The 15967-nt window shown below is 38.5% G+C and overlaps 1 protein-coding gene across 4 annotated transcripts in view; it reads left to right on the top strand.

The window, feature by feature from the left end:
- Nucleotides 1-15967, top strand: part of dagla (diacylglycerol lipase, alpha) — a 65956-nt gene that overhangs the window by 43599 nt on the left and 6390 nt on the right. For 2 of the 4 annotated variants that reach the window (XM_088333666.1, XM_088333665.1), the window contains exons 10-19: nucleotides 384-534; nucleotides 4524-4607; nucleotides 6350-6427; nucleotides 6553-6633; nucleotides 8025-8167; nucleotides 9393-9461; nucleotides 9544-9616; nucleotides 9746-9954; nucleotides 12197-12323; nucleotides 14718-14978. In XM_088333666.1, the coding sequence (XP_088189792.1) occupies nucleotides 384-534; nucleotides 4524-4607; nucleotides 6350-6427; nucleotides 6553-6633; nucleotides 8025-8167; nucleotides 9393-9461; nucleotides 9544-9616; nucleotides 9746-9954; nucleotides 12197-12323; nucleotides 14718-14978 (1276 nt within the window). The remainder of the gene's footprint in view (nucleotides 1-383; nucleotides 535-4523; nucleotides 4608-6349; nucleotides 6428-6552; nucleotides 6634-8024; nucleotides 8168-9392; nucleotides 9462-9543; nucleotides 9617-9745; nucleotides 9955-12196; nucleotides 12324-14717; nucleotides 14979-15967) is intronic. The other 2 variants (XM_088333667.1, XM_088333668.1) reach the window with 1 other exon arrangement.

The following is a 15967-nucleotide window of genomic DNA, read 5'->3' as shown; positions in this document are numbered from 1 at the left end:
CATAAATCGAATGGTCGTAAGTAGGGGAGTGTCTGTATCTTGATAAACGCCCACGCAAGATTGAATATGTAGATAGCATATATATACTGTAAGTGGCTTTGCGAAATACATGATTCACACGTTTTTTGTTTTTTTGTTTTTTACGGTAATGGAGGAAAGTCCTTAAAGCGTGCTTGAATTTGGTCAGGTGTACAAACCCCGTAAGAAAAATTTTCATTTGCATCAATATTTTCAAGTCCTAATCTATTGCGACTATAGCACGATAGTCAATGTTGAACTGATCACATTGAGATTATGTATTCTATGTCAATTGAACAAAAGCCTGTTTTTTCAATCTTTTTTTAACGCCGTGAATTTTGTTTTCTCTCCTCTAATCCCCCAAGATGCACTTCAGTGTCTGGTTCACGTTTGTCCCAGTCAGTGACAGTGGAGGAGGACAATTGTTGCGGTTGTAATGTTTTGGCCATTCGAAGACAATTCTTGGACCGAGATCTAAAGCAGGTTCACATAGTCTACACTTCCTGGCATGATGCTGTAAGTATACTATCCTCAAACTAGGTTTCAATCTACATTCTTAATCATGCAGAGTGATATTTTTCTGGGGCGATTTTATTTATTTATTTATTTTTTTAATGCATGGGTCTCAAACATGGTGCCTACTTGCACAATTTAACCCCTTATGACCAACTTAGTAGCCTAACTGGTTCTTAAAATACATCATGGGTCATTGTATATCATTTTTTAATTGGCCTGCTGTTAAATGGTTGACTCCATTTTTAACTACCTGGTAATAACATAGTAAGAACAAAGGAATAACCTGTTATTTTAGAACTCTAATCGAACTAGTAGCCCTTAGGGCTGCAACAATAAATCGATAAAATCATTTTAAATCGATTATTAAATGTGTTGGCAACTAATTACCTCATTGATTCGTCGTGTTGCCACTAAGCACGTTAATCAATGCAATTAAGTGCATTGGATCTCATTGTGAAGTTGTAAAGTAGTATCACTTTGGTCTGGCAGTGGGCGCCTTGAGACAGTTTTTATAAAAGTATCTTACTTTTTTAAATCACTATTGTGCACCATTACAAATAAAAATAGCTTGAAACAGTCAAACACTACGAAGTTAACGGTGAGTCAAACCCGGGTCTTTTTAGAGAATCGGCTCGGCTCAGGTAAAGTGCCCGTCTTGGGATCAAGAGGTCATAGGTTCGATTCGCGGCTTCTCCGTGTTATATGTCGAAGTATACTCGGGCAAGACACTGAATCCCTAATGCCCCGATAAGCAGGTAGTTTTCTTGCATGGCTGACGCTGCTATCGGTGTGTGGGTGTGTGTGTGAATGGGTAAGTGTGAAGCACATTGTAAAACGCTTCGAGAGGTCTTCAGTGACTGGAAAAGCGCTATATAAATGCAGACCGTTTACATTTAACAAGGAAACGGAAAGTGCTGCAGAAATACAGAGGGACAAAAATGAAAAGAATTATCCTAACACAAGGGGCAGCCTTTTAAGCATATTGTTTTACATTTTCACTTTGGGAAATTTGATCATATTCAAAGATTCAACCCAAAAACAAATGAGTGGACAACAGTTTTTAAAGGGGATTAACATTTTTCATATTTTTTGGTGGGTAAAACTGTTCTGTTTTTGTTTTGCGTGATAAGTCTAAAAGTAATGTTTTTTGGACAAGTTGGTAGTTTCATTTTATTGAATATTCTGTTTTGTTGAGCACTATTTATTCTATCTTTCCAAAACTTCAATATTTGTATATAGGATGAAATTAAAATTGTGTTGTTGTTTTTTTAAATGATACGATTCATCGATTAATTGTAAGAATAATCAGCCGATTTCACGATTATTAAAATAATCATTAGTTACAGCCCTACTTCGGGTTAATCAGTAACAATAAAAAGTAGCTTTCAGCTTTAAAATAATTGGCAAAACCTGATAAAATGGTTTGTAAAAGGGAACATCCAGCCATGAAGTCCGGCTTTCATAACATTATTGAACTCTCGGGCTTTTTTAAGTGTACGTTACCTGCTGGACCTTCCCTTTTGGAAACAGAACATTAGTTATAAATTGAAAGTGGGCAGTGGTTGGCGTGTCAGCGGCACAGTTCTGAGGTCATGAGATCGAACCTTCCTGTGTGGAGTTTGCATGTTCTCCCTGTTTCCTCCCACATTCCAAAAACGTGTATGTCAGGTTAATTGACTGGCTCAAATTGTCCCTAGGTTTAAATGAGCGAGTGAGTTGTCTGTCTCTGTGTGCCCTGCGACTGGCTGGCAACCAGTTCAGGGTGTCCCCTGCCCACTACCCGAAGATGGCTGGGATCTGCTCCAGCACCCCCGTGACCCTACTGAAGATGAGCCGTGCACAAAATGGATGGAAATTGAAACCAAACCAACTCGGGCATTAAAAGCGGATAGCACACATTGTAAAGTTAAAGACCCGGGTCCTTGATTGTTGAGGTGCTTCATGTGTAAAAGTTTCCACTGTCATGCTGACTCAACGAAGTGCAGACTTCCCAACTTCATTTGGCATTAACATCGGCACTAATAATTTGTGCCATTGCGAGCAGCTGCACAAACCAATTACATCACCGAACGAAATGTCACACATCGTTTGGAATAATGTAAAGCATGCCGTCATCAGACACTGCCGTGGTGGAAATAGATTGTGTGGGGTAACAAATTGGTCTCAACTAATGAACTACTAGGTCGGAACACTGCATTAACTTACTTAGCTTTGTGCTTTTTAGGCGTTAAATGAGTCATGTCCAACATAAATTTTCAAGAAAGTCTAGAAAAGAAGAGAGTCTCTAGGTCATTTCTATCAAAAGTCAAGTCAAGTTATGTTTATTTGTGACACCCCTTAATCATAAGGAGTCTCAAAGGGCTGCACAGACCACCGATTATTGCAAACTACAGACTATTATGACACCATCCCCTGATCTAACACCTACATGAGGGCAAGGAAAAATTCAAAAACCTCAGCAGGAGGACAATGAAGAAACCTTGAGAAGGGGCCGCACATGAGGTCACCCTCCTTCCAGGATGACCAAGCGGCAACGGATGTTGCAATAATAAATAATACACAGATATTGTCAACATTAAATATAGGTCATTCATAAGCTAAAGATTTAAACAGTTCCACTGAGGTTGCAGATTGAATCTCAGGGGGCAGAGCATTCCACACCACCGGGGCCCGAATGAAGAACGCTTTCGAACCTGCGGTTCTCTTCTTAGCTCTTGGTATCACTAGTAGACCAGAATTTTCAGATCAACAATGTTTTTTTTTAAATAATTGCAAATCAAATGCTCTCTCTAGCCACTAAAGGGCAGTGTTAAGTTTGTATAGCATAGTGAGTTGATTTAGGTATACAACTACATTCACTCAAATGTTTTTAAAAAACATTTGACACAGTCAAGGCCAATCATGATTCCCCCCTCTTTTTCGAGGAACTGATAATGCTTTAAGATATTGTCTTGGTTTATTGGTTTGAAATGATTGACCAAAGCAAGAATCACTTACCGTTTTGTAGCTTAGAGATACTTGTCACTGATTGGTTATTATTTTTCACAGTAAAGAACCACGATTGAATGAAATTCTTACTTTGCTGTCCACGCAGTTGCCAGCGTAATAGAACGAAGAAACTGTACACATAAGAATATTACGAATATTAAAAAGATAAAAATACAAGATTAACTCAAAATGAGTTAAGGCAATAAGATAAAAATGAAGTAAAACACAGCTGAAGATGACTGTAGTGCAAGAATAGTCCAAGCAAAGACACTTATGTGAGCAATTTCTTATGCCGGTTAAAAAGGAAAAAAACGAGACCACAAATAAAAATCTCCTTCCGTATATCTTTTCCATTTTTTTGCATTTAAAATTCCATCCATTATCTGCACCGCTTATCCTCAGTAGGGTCGCGGGGGTGCTGGAGCCCATCCCAGCCATCCTCGGTCAGTGGGCAGGGGACACCCTGAACTGGTTGTCAGCCAGTCGTAGGACACGGGGACAGACGATTCGCTCGCTCATTCACACCTCGGGGCAATTTGGACCAGCTAATTAACCTGAAACGCATATTTTTGAATGTGGGAGGAAACTGGAGTGCCCGTAGGAAACCCACGCAGGCACGGGGAGAACATGCAAACTCCACACAGGAAGGTTCGATTTCATGTCCTCAGAACTGTGTCGCACACGTGCTAACCACTGCGCCGCCCTGCTGCCCTCATTTACAATTGTATTTGTAAAATCGCAATGACCCACTGCTAGTGCGCTTTTCTCTGAACCGCTCCTCGGGCTACGGAGATGTTTTGTGGGGCGATCCCCGAACTAGATTATTCGGCAGGTATTATATGTTGAATGTGTTTTTTAATATGACGCATCGCTGTGTATGATCACTTTTAACAAAACATAATAACATTCAAGCTGTTTCACTTACGTACTTTATTTTTGTTGGGATTCTCTTCTGTAATCCAGTTCACGCATTTTATCCTGTCTTCCATTTTTCCATCCAGGTTTATGAGACTCCATTTTTTGTGGCAGTGGATCATGAAAAGAAGAAGGTTGTCATCAGTATTAGGGGAACATTATCGCTCAAGGTGAATATCAACTCTGCACAGTAAAATTATGTACTGGTACTTGCGCAATATAAACCAGTGTTACGCCATTTCTTCCTTGGCCATATATTCACTAAAATAACCTGTTTATTGTTTGCATAAAACTGAAGCAGATTCACCATTGTCCAGGGTTTATGCCGGTGCCTAAATCCTTGAAAATGTTTGAATTTTAAAGTTGTGTTTTCAAAGTTTAAAAGTTTCTTAAATTTTGGGTCAAGTGCTTGTAAATACTTGAAATTGTTGCCATATTTCTCAACAACTCTGACGCCAAAACTCCGGTGGCTTCATTTTGCCCTTGTGATTCTTTTTCATTCGTGATTAACTCCAGCTGGCGTTAGTTTGTACGGCATTGTGCTACGAGCTTCATCGATCCCCACGGGTGCATGCTACACCCAAACAGGGCACTATGAAATCTGTATTAGTGCAAGGAGTAGGCACCAATTGTGGGCATTTATTATGGGCTATTCAAAAATGAAATTAGTGTTTCCCAATGGTAAATTGTAATGGGAAGAACTTTCTGCTCTTGAAAATGTAAGCTACATGATTTTACTAGTCCTTTTTACCCAACACTTTTACGTAGAGGGAGTTATATTTGTCGCTCTGAAAATTACATGATTTACACTGGATTTCTTCTCTTAATGGCAGTGTCTGAAATAATGTCTGCCCGGACGCCCGGGGCGTGCATCTTTGACGGGCGTACAACTAACAAAACAACCCCGCCCGGGTGGCCAAAAACTTTTTAAAGAAAAAAATAATATATATTTTTTTTTCAAATCAAACGTTTGCTTTATTCCGATTTAAAAATCTTCGTTATGTTTGGAAATTCTGGAATTTCGGTTCGATTGGCAATTTGCATACTTGGCAGACAATCAGAGGCCTGCATCGAATAACTTCCTGCTTCCGGACTCTCCCGAGCGTTATAAGGTCGTGCATTTGCATATCATTTTCCAAAGTAGGCGCACAGAGGACACAAGAAAAATGGAGAAGTGGTTAGGAATCAAGCAAACCTCAGCCCCAGAAGAAATATTCAAAATAAGCTAACGAAATTTATGACGCTACAAAATGTAAACGTACATTAAAAGCATCGGGGAAAGAGGAGTTCACGTGGCTTGTAGCAGACGACTCAATGCAAACATTGCATGAATGAAGATGAGTAAATACAGGTACATACTGAGCAGATGGAAAACAGCCATGTCATATACATGGAATTAATGTTATAAGTAGATTTATAATAAACATAATTTTAAAGTGTTGTTCTGTTATATATTGGGATCATCAATCCTTAATACCTTGGAACAATTGTTGCGATTAGTCGTCTTATTGTGTTCCAAGTAATGACAAATGGGGCAGGCAACTTTATAGCTGCCTTGTGTCCGCTAACATTTCTTAATGGTACTGGAGAAATTGTCTTGCTGTCGGTCACCCCTCTTGAGGGATATGACCAAGGTAGATAGATAGATACTGGAGAAATTGGAAAATTGGTATTAAGATACCTTAAAAAGTGCTTGAATATGGCCATTGAAAAAGTGTACAAACCCTGATTGGAGTATTTTAACTCCTGATTAAAACGCCAGAGATACGTCCTTGCTGTGGGTCAAACCACTCCTCTCACAAATCAAACTCTGAAAAAAGTCTTACTTTTATTTCAGCCTTTAAGGTCGTTTATACATTTTAATGCTTTTGTCTTTGCTTCTTTTGACCTGTTATCCTGTTTGTGTCATCAGGATGCATTGACTGATTTGTCCGGGGATTCCGAACGTTTACCAGTGGAGGAGCAGCATGGGACCTGGCTTGGGCACAAGGTCAGAGGAAAAGGATTTTTTATAGTACGCTGTCACGGCAGTCATTACCTTTTTATAAAAGCTTGACGCAGCAGAATTCTTGCCCTTGGACGGTCCTAAATCTCTCTGTGTCTCTCTCCTCATAGGGAATGGTTTATTCAGCGGAGTACATCAAGAAGAAGCTGGAGCAGGAAATGATACTGTCACAAGCTTTTGGAAGGGACTTGGTACATGTACATTTATTTTACAATCATGGTCTCTCGATGACTGTTTTTCTAATCTTCTCAACCAGCCAGGCACTTCATCTTATTGCTGCAAAGTCGTAAATCGTTTTAATAGAAGTTATAAGAGATGCTTTCAATGTGACTCCTGAAAATGCATGACGTAATATTTTTAAAACTGCTTAAAATGAATTGGATGTACTGTGAAATAGTAATTCTAGCCTTGACCGCCACAAGCTAAAGACTGGGATGCATTTTATTTGTTTTATAGTGTAAACTATTTGCTTCTATATTTTTTCAGGACTCGTACGGGTGCCAGAAATCAATGAAAATGCTTGAATTTTAATGTGTCTTCAAGGATTTCAAAGTGTTTACATTTTGGGTGAAGTGCTTGTAAATGCTTGAAATTGTTGCCATGTTTCTCAACCGACTGCTCAAAAATTTCGCAGACACTGCTCTATAGTGGCTTCTCTTTCCCATTGCATTTCTTCTTCCCTTGTGATTAACGTAAGCTGGATTTTTTTCTGGGCATGACATTGTCCTATAAGGCGTCATCGCCCCCTACGGGTCATACCCAAGAGGACAGGTGCATACTACACCCAGATAGCACATCACATGCACATGCACATCTGTTCTCCTCTGCACTATCATACTCCAGTGTTATTGTTATTGTATAGTGACTTGTTTACCTGACTGCCCATTTTGCACATCTGGTTAGCTGCTCCTCTTGCACTCTTTGCACTACTGTATAATACCATACATAGCTATAATTATGTAATATATTATTAGTACTTCAATACTCCAACTCAATACAACATTTTATTTATATCTGTACATTCAAGGAAACTGCGGGTCAGATGTATCGACATTTCGTTCTGTATACACGTGTACAAGAATGACAATAAAGTATATCTGAATCTGAATCTGATAGGGCACTAAGAAATGTGGATTACTGCAAAGATTACGTATAAATTGTTGACCTTTGTTATCAGCTATGCAAAATATTAAGGAAGCGTTTCCCAGTGGTCAATTGTAATGGGAAGAACCTCTTCTATGGGCAAGATTTGACTGTAAAACAATTTTTTTTTTAATTATTTACTCAAAATCTCAAAATCATGATAAATGCACAAGCAAGAATTAAAAATCACATATCTAAATTGCACATATACAGTATTTCTGGCTCTACGAAATACATGAATCACACCGGATTTCTTCTTTTAATGGTACTAGAGAAATTGGAAAATTGTCTTTGATTGAGAATAACTGTAAACTAATACATTTATCTTTCTTGAGGTTACTTACATCAAAACATATACCTAATTTACAAATGTATTTTTAGATTTGTTACTCAAGTGGTTGTGGTGTGTTAATTTATTGTTTCGGGCCATCTCTCGCAGAGTAAGGGCACCATGCATTATGGACTTGTGATAGTTGGCCATTCTCTTGGTGCTGGCACTGCTGCTATTCTCTCCTTCCTGTTGAGGCCTCAGTATCCTACACTTCACTGCTACTCTTACTCCCCACCTGGTGGCCTTCTTAGGTAAGTTTTTCGTTCAAAACAACTCAAGTTTGTACACGAACTCATATAGACAACATTGTTGGTAGCAGTGTTCCCTCTAAACTGCGCGCGTGCGCAATTGCGCACTGCTCGCACATTCTCAGCGCACAAGAAAATCTAGCCAGCGCACAAAAATGAGGGCTCAAAATTACTAATTAAGAAGCGACTTGAGTCAAAGTTAAAGTGCATGAAGGTAAAAATACACGGGTTCCCCTGACGTTGTGTCCTAAATGCAGTATTTTGGAGTCGAATCGAAGGAGAACGGAGTTGAGTAAAGTTAGTAGAGTTTGTCGGGGAACCGGCTTCTTCGGCTCGACTCACTAAAAGGAACCGGCTCTTTCGGGTCCTAAACGGCTCTTCGGGTTGTTTTTGCTTCTTTAATCCCAACATGACCAAATATTATCGTAAAATTATGCACAACATGACTTAAAGGAAGGGGGGAATAGAACAAAAAAGGAAAAAAATACCAAAATGAAAAAGTAGTGAAAAGCTGAGAAAAAAAGAAACAAAAGGAAGAGAAAAAAGAAGGAAAAATTTAGAAAAAAGCCAGAAAAAAAAGAAATGTAGGAAAAAAGTAAATAGAGAACAAAAATAAAAAAGTAACAGCTCGGAAAAAAACACAAAGAGATTTTTTTAGAGGAATTAAAAAAAAAAAGTAGAAAAGAAACACAGAAAAAAGAAGAAAACGTTTGTCTCGCATTCAAATAATTTCCAATTATATCAAGTGAATCTTGTTGCCAACATTGTACTTCCACTAAAAAATGTGATTAAGTACAGTTCTGTATCTTGCAACCGACTAAATAAGCCCCCAAAAATGTTAATATTATGCGACAAAATATATCAGGAAATAAAAAGAAATGGGTATCTTGTGAAAGAATTGTAAGAACAAACGACGTTTGTAGGCCATACAACCTTTGCAATAGTACACGAGTCAATTCATTCAAAAGAGAAAAATAATTTTGCATTGCCGGAAACTCAGCAAAATGTCACTTGATGTCAAGTTTTGGACATGTTTGATAATTAATTATCTTGCCACACTTGGGATTATGGTTGCTCACTGTTGTTTCAAGCGCTGCTCACCGACTTTGTGTGAATGCTCAAACCCGTGGAAAATTAGAGGGAACATTGGTTGGTAGTGGTCATTATTGTCCCTCCCAAAAAATCATCCTTATTAAATATTCTGCATTATTTACTCCTTTTGAACCAGTGAGGATGCCATGGAGTACTCCAAAGAGTTTGTCACCTCTGTAGTTTTAGGAAAGGATCTGGTTCCGAGGTAAGACAATAGTTAGTTGTAAACAAACTCCCTCTAATGGTGAACTTGTCACAGAGTCATCTGTATTGTATTTGTATTTAAGACTTGGCCTCTCTCAATTGGAGGGGTTCCGTCGCCACCTGCTAGAAGTTCTACAAAAAAGTAACAAGCCAAAGGTACGTCTCTCTCTGTATAATTTCAACAGGGTTTACTGATCTTCTTTCTTGTACTGTGCAATGATCTTTGGAATGGCCTGACTTCAAGTCAATGCCGTACAGTAAACTGTGATGTTTTGATGTCGCCAGTGGAGGATTATTGTAGGAGGCACCAAATGCATTCCGAAATCGGAGCTTCCACTAGAAGAGGAGGATCCTCCGCCTCAGCAAGCGGCACCCCCCAGCAGTCGCCTCTGGCTCCACCCCAGTGACCTCAGCATTGCCCTCTCGGCCTCCACACCCCTCTACCCGCCCGGGAGAATCATCCACGTGGTTCACAACCATCCTCCAGAGACATGGTAGGATCTGAGGGCCACACACTTAATTTTAAGCCAGATTGAAGCGCACTCACTAGTTTTGCACAACATTCGTCCATACAAGTTGCTAACTGGAGAAATGACAGTTAGGCAATCCGATGTGCATTTAAGAAGACCGTATGAGGTTTTTACCGGTATTAGCATACCTCACCTTGTTAAGACGTTTACACTTGCATACCTGTCGCGCTCCAGGGCTCCATGCCCTTACAAACTGTCGTATTTTCCCTTGCAAAATACAAAATAATCTTACACCATATTTTTTTTTCAAACGTGTTTATTTATGTAGTTTAACATGTACCAGCTCAGTAGCCTAGATGGTAAGGCGCCCGCTTTGAGACTGGGAGGTCGGTGGTTCGCGCCCCGGCCGAGTCATTCCTAAGACTTAAAAAGTGGTCGGCGGCGCCCTATGTTGGCTGCGGCTGCATCGGCTCGCTACAACGGGTCAGGTGCAATCGACATTTCGTTCTGTGTACATTGTTACACAGAATGACAATACAAGGAAATTATTATTATTATTATTATTATGTTGTACATGTCTTTCGTTACATCATATTTATTGTTAGTTGACATTTTTTTGTGAGATTCTGAGTTGCTCGACATGAATGAGGTTTATTATAAAAAAGTTCAAAAATTAAGTAGCTTGGATGTTCACTATAGAAGGAAAAAATGCATGCAAATATAATTAAGTTGAATTTTCTTATTCAAATGATTAATAAATTTTCTGCATTAAATTATTGTTGGTAATATACTGATTAAAGGGATAACCACAAACCATTCTTTTTTTCCATTTTCTCCTTTTATACTTCCTTTTTTTCTTAACTTCTTTATACAACATAATATAATGCATCAAAGCAAGTAAGCCGTTTGAGAGTCGGCTCTCTTTAATGAGTTGAGCCGAAAAAGCCGGTTCTCTAAAAAGAGAAGGACAGATGCATGCGCACAGTAGCATCAAACAGCTTGCTTCGTTTGCAACGAAAAAAAAACGATACCGAGATAGAGGCTACCGCGGCGAACGCGTTTGACTTGATTTATTTGCCGTGTCGCGATAGTCGGTGTATACCGGATGGTACCCATAATTGACAAATTTGCGTTTTTCCGTACAGATTTTCTTGTACGTCGTACACGTCTTGAAATGCATAATAAACGTACGTTGTACGGCAAAAACGTACAGGTTGACAAGTATGACACTGAGTGACTGAAGTTTGCCAAATTCATGCTAAAAAAGTCCAAATTCAACCCCCCGAATGTTTTTTAATTTTCTTATTTTATTCAGGGTGAAATAACGGTTTTAAACTGTAAAGGAAAACTGTGTTATTTGACCACTGAATACTGCTGAATAGGTATGCACTTGCCTCAGAGTTTTTTTCATTTTACGATGTTTTCCTCCAAATAAACTCTAGTTTGTCAACTGTTCATGCTTTCTGCATGTGACTCTAAATATAAACAATGTTTGAAGATGCTTGAATTATAGTGTTGGGTTTTCAAGGATTAAAACGTGCTTTGATTTTGGTTTAAGTGCTTATCTTTTTTTTCAATTGTTTTACAGCAATTTTCCTTAAAAGTTACGCTCACACTCTGCTCTCTAGTGGCTTCGTTTTACCATTGCATTTCTTCCCTCATGATTAACGGCAGCTGGCATTATTTGCTTTCCCTACGGGTCTTGCCCAAGAGGACAGGTGCATGTTACACCTCAACAAGATACTTTGAAAATAGTACGAGAGCACGGATTATGTATCATTTATGGACATTTATGATGAGCCATGCAAAAAGTTAAGGTAGAGTTTCCAGTGGTCAATAGTAATGGGAAGAACCTACTGCATCTGAGAATATAAGCTACACATTAGGGTCATTTTACCCAACACTTTTATTGAGAATGATTTGTCTTAAAAATATTTAGACACTTAGTGTTCCACAAATATATTTGCGATTTACTCAAGATCTAAAAATGATATGTCTTGAGAAACGCTCATGCAAAATTGCAGGTACAAATCGCAGATATATTTGTAGATCTGCAAAATACATTATTCACACTATGTTTCATCCTGCAATGGTACTGCAGAAATTGAAAAACTTGGCATTAAAAGTCCTTAAAAATGCTTGAATTTTGCTGTTAAAAAAGGTGTACAAACCCTGTATAAAGAGAATGAAATGAAATGAGGTGCACGGGAAAGCAATATACTCCTTTATGTGTTTTCTTTGTCTTTTTGCTTTCTCAATTTGGCAGCTGCGGTCAAGAAGAGCCAACTTATTCAGCTCTTTGGGGGGACAACAAGGCCTTTAATGAAGTCATCATTTCTCCCGCCATGCTCAATGAGCACATGCCTGTCATGGTGATGGAGGGTCTTAACAAGGTCTGTTTTTGTCATTTGCATGCAAAATGTTATGTCTTCACTGGTGTGCTGCTGGGGTGACATTAATTTTCAAGCAAGTGTTTAACAACTCTTTAAATTTTTTATGTGCTTAAAGAAAGCGGGTACAATTCCTTATTTAGTGCACTAGCCAACTTTAAGGGAGTCCTTTTAAAAATGGGTGCTTTATTTAATTATGAGAGGTTAGTTCTTTTGAGGCAGAACTCCTGTAGTTAATGTTTTAAAAATGATTTATCCGCTCATTATTCGTTTTCTTCAATCGACAGTTTAAAATGTTGGAGGAATTGACAATATAAAGTTATCACCAAAGAGACTTGGATGGGGTTCATTATTTGTTTAGGTGGGGACCCGGTTCCAAACTTTAATTAGAATATGCTGCTACATTGCTAAAAAAAATATATATTTTTTTTTTTAAATTTGAGTTGCTATTTTTTTTAAGATATATTTTTTATAGTAACTTTTAAGTTTTAATATATTTTCGACCGATGTTGGGCACATTACTTTAAAAAAGTAATAACCTATAGTTACTCACTACTTTTTCCAAAAAGTAATTGACTTACTCTATAGTAAAAGTAACTAGTTACCTGGGAAAGTAACTATTTCCGTTTCCTTATCAAAAAGTTGTACGGACGCTGCCCTACTTACGAACGAGATATGTTCCGGACGATCGCTCGTAAGTTGAATTTGTCCGTAAGTTGCTTCACTGCTATATTTTGTATGTTTAAGGTTTGTATAAGTATGTTTAAGGCTTGTATACGTGACCTGTATTGTTTTGTACAAAAAAATAAACATTTCATGAAATAATATGCTCTATAAAGATGAATAAAGTTAAGTTTAACTTACTTTTGGAAGATGAACTTCAAGAGTTGGACGACTTCCTCCTCTGAGGTAGAAAGTGGCTGAAAAACAAGTGATCCAACCATTTTCTCAACCGCATGGAGCTTCCTTATTCCACTTTCATTTCAAAAGAAACGGATCGCCTCTTCTTTACACTTAACACCAACCATATTAGATGGGTGCACAAGAATATAAACAATAAAAATGTCAAAGCTCTTAGCGTGCTGAAGATACAGTATAGTATGTTTACACAGTAACCAGGAAGAGGAAGCCGGATTTCTTCTTCGGGGTAGATGCTGGATGAGCTCTCACAGCGCCACACGCCGGTAGCGGCGGAAAGAAGCACTACAGTAATGTCCTGCACACTGAAAAAGGTGCACAATACAAAATCGAACTTACAGCAATGTCCGGATGTTTGTATCTACCGTTTTTCGTAAATAGGGGAGCGTCTGTATGTCAAAGAGTTTGACATTTTTTGAGAGGTATTGAAGTCAGTTGAATAGAGAAGAACAGACAGGTAGTTGTGTTCTACAACCTTGTAATATTGATTGCACCTGACTAGCAGCAAATTTATTCTACACTTGAAGTGCAACGAAAAGAAACAGTAAACAATATAATAAAACAAAAATCAGCAGTTAACAGTATAAAGTGAGTTTACTAATTTAAAGCTAACTCAGATGGTTATTCCGACTCTCTTTAGAGAACCAACCGTTTCGGTTTATCTCACTAAAAAGAGCCGTTTTTTTCCGGCTCCAAAACGGCTCTTCAGGTTGTTGTTGAATCCATATATTACCATTTATTATGTATTATGATGAATGACTTAAATAGGGGGGGCAAAGTTAAGTTAACACTTAAACATTAGCACTGAAAAACACAGGAAACATAAGGTGAAATATTTATAAATCTTCAAAGAAAAATATAAACAAAACATTACGGTACTTTTATTGACAATAATTATAAATGGATTGTCACATAATTGGATGGAGTAGGATAATTTCCTGCAGCAAACCAGACACAGTCTTACGCACAGTAGAATAAACACTGATTTAAGGTATTTCCCGTAAACAAAACCTGAAATAAACAGTTTATCTAATTTGGGGGGTTTATTTTGTTAGTAACCAATTGATAATAATCAGAAAACAAAACATTTGTTGGAAAATTGGGTACTCCATTCATTGTTCCATGATTGCCATCACTCAATAGAATTGAACGTGTGAATCATCCATCCTTAATGTTTCTTTCCTGTCTTTCTTTTCTTTACATTGCTCTACTAGCAATGCATGAAATCTCTTCCTCCTTTCCCAGTTGGTTCTGTGGTGTCTTCTGACATTGTTTCTCAGCTTATTGTGGTACAAGGGTGTGGAAATTTGTTAGCGTGTGAAGGAAAAACTTTATGACTTTCCCTGGTGCCTTGGGAGTTATTATGAGGTGGTGATGGGCCTTGTTGACCTTGCCTCTCTGTAAAGGTGTGTAAAGTACACCTATTGAAGCATTGCATTGAGTGATTGTATGTGTGTGAAACATCTGATGTGTCCGCAGGTGCTGGAACCATGTTGCCCTCTGTCTGAGCAGGGGACTCTGCAAGAGGAGGTGTTTGAGGTCTTTCAGCCTACAAGTGGCATTACAGAGTCCCGCTCTAACAGCATTGCCCATGACACATCCTCCCTCACCTATAAAGACAATTTTGCCTATGCCTCCCTTACAGAAGCTGAACTGCTCTCTTTCCCTACCATCTTTCCATCATCTCCTACAGATGGGAAGAATCCCTCTGATGCCCAGATAGCTGCTCTTTCAGATATTGTATGCATTCCCCTTCAAGCCCCAAATGACCTACCTTACACTGTGCTTTCTGGGGATGCAATTTCTTTTCCTTAGGTTTTTCTTAGTGAGTCTCAAGGAAATGAACATTTTGCATCATGAGGAAATCATCATGGTGTTCACTGTTATCATTGGGCTGGATTTGCCTTCTGTGTATTGTAAAAAAATATGCTAAGCACAGAGTATTATCTTGCCTTTGACAACTCTTAGTGCATGTTTACACACAGAAACACAAGTTAACTTCAAATACTACATTCTCCCAAAGCGCCCCCTCAAACCTTGTGAAATTGCTCAATGATATTACCTTTGTTCCCTCGAAGGAGGTTTTAAAAGTTCTCTTGTTCACGAACAAAGTTGTAACTGGAGGCACAAACAAGTCCAGGCTAGGACCACTCAGCAAGCCAAAAAAATCATAGACGCATTCTAGGGAGAAAGTGAATCATTGAAATGAGTCTTTCAACTGCATCAAGCTTATTTATTTTTGCACCCGTTGCCATCCAAAGCCTTTGTTCAATCAACATTTGGTGCCTTTCTTTGCCTCTGCACGTTTGCTCAAGCGCTGTGACATGGAACTCTCCCACTTCCTCCTGCTAACACATTTTCTTTGTTTTTACAAAACTGCCATGGTGATTCCTTCCACACTGACTGCACCTACTTCCTCAATGCTTGCTTACTCCCAACACACATTCCTTTCTTCTTTTCTTCCAGGGAGCTGAACATTTCCCCGCATTTTCAAACTGAGGAATAACATTTCTAATTATTGTTTATGCTGCTACCGTCTGAGTCATTTCGTTATGTTCTATTTTTCTAATTTGAAACACTGGGACTCGGCCACTTTTAAATAGAAGAAAGGATTATCTATTCTAGCATGCAATATGTTTGATAATCCTGTCATCGTGTGGTCTTGTGTGAGCAAGGCATTGGTAATCGATGTCATGTAAAATGATGGACTGAATTTGTAAACATGGTCC

This window comes from Urocampus carinirostris, chromosome 4 (genome assembly GCF_059441175.1).
Source record: "Urocampus carinirostris isolate Australia breed hairy pipefish chromosome 4, RoL_Ucar_1.0, whole genome shotgun sequence".
Lineage (NCBI taxonomy): Eukaryota > Metazoa > Chordata > Actinopteri > Syngnathiformes > Syngnathidae > Urocampus > Urocampus carinirostris.
This window is presented reverse-complemented; position numbering and strand designations above follow the sequence as displayed.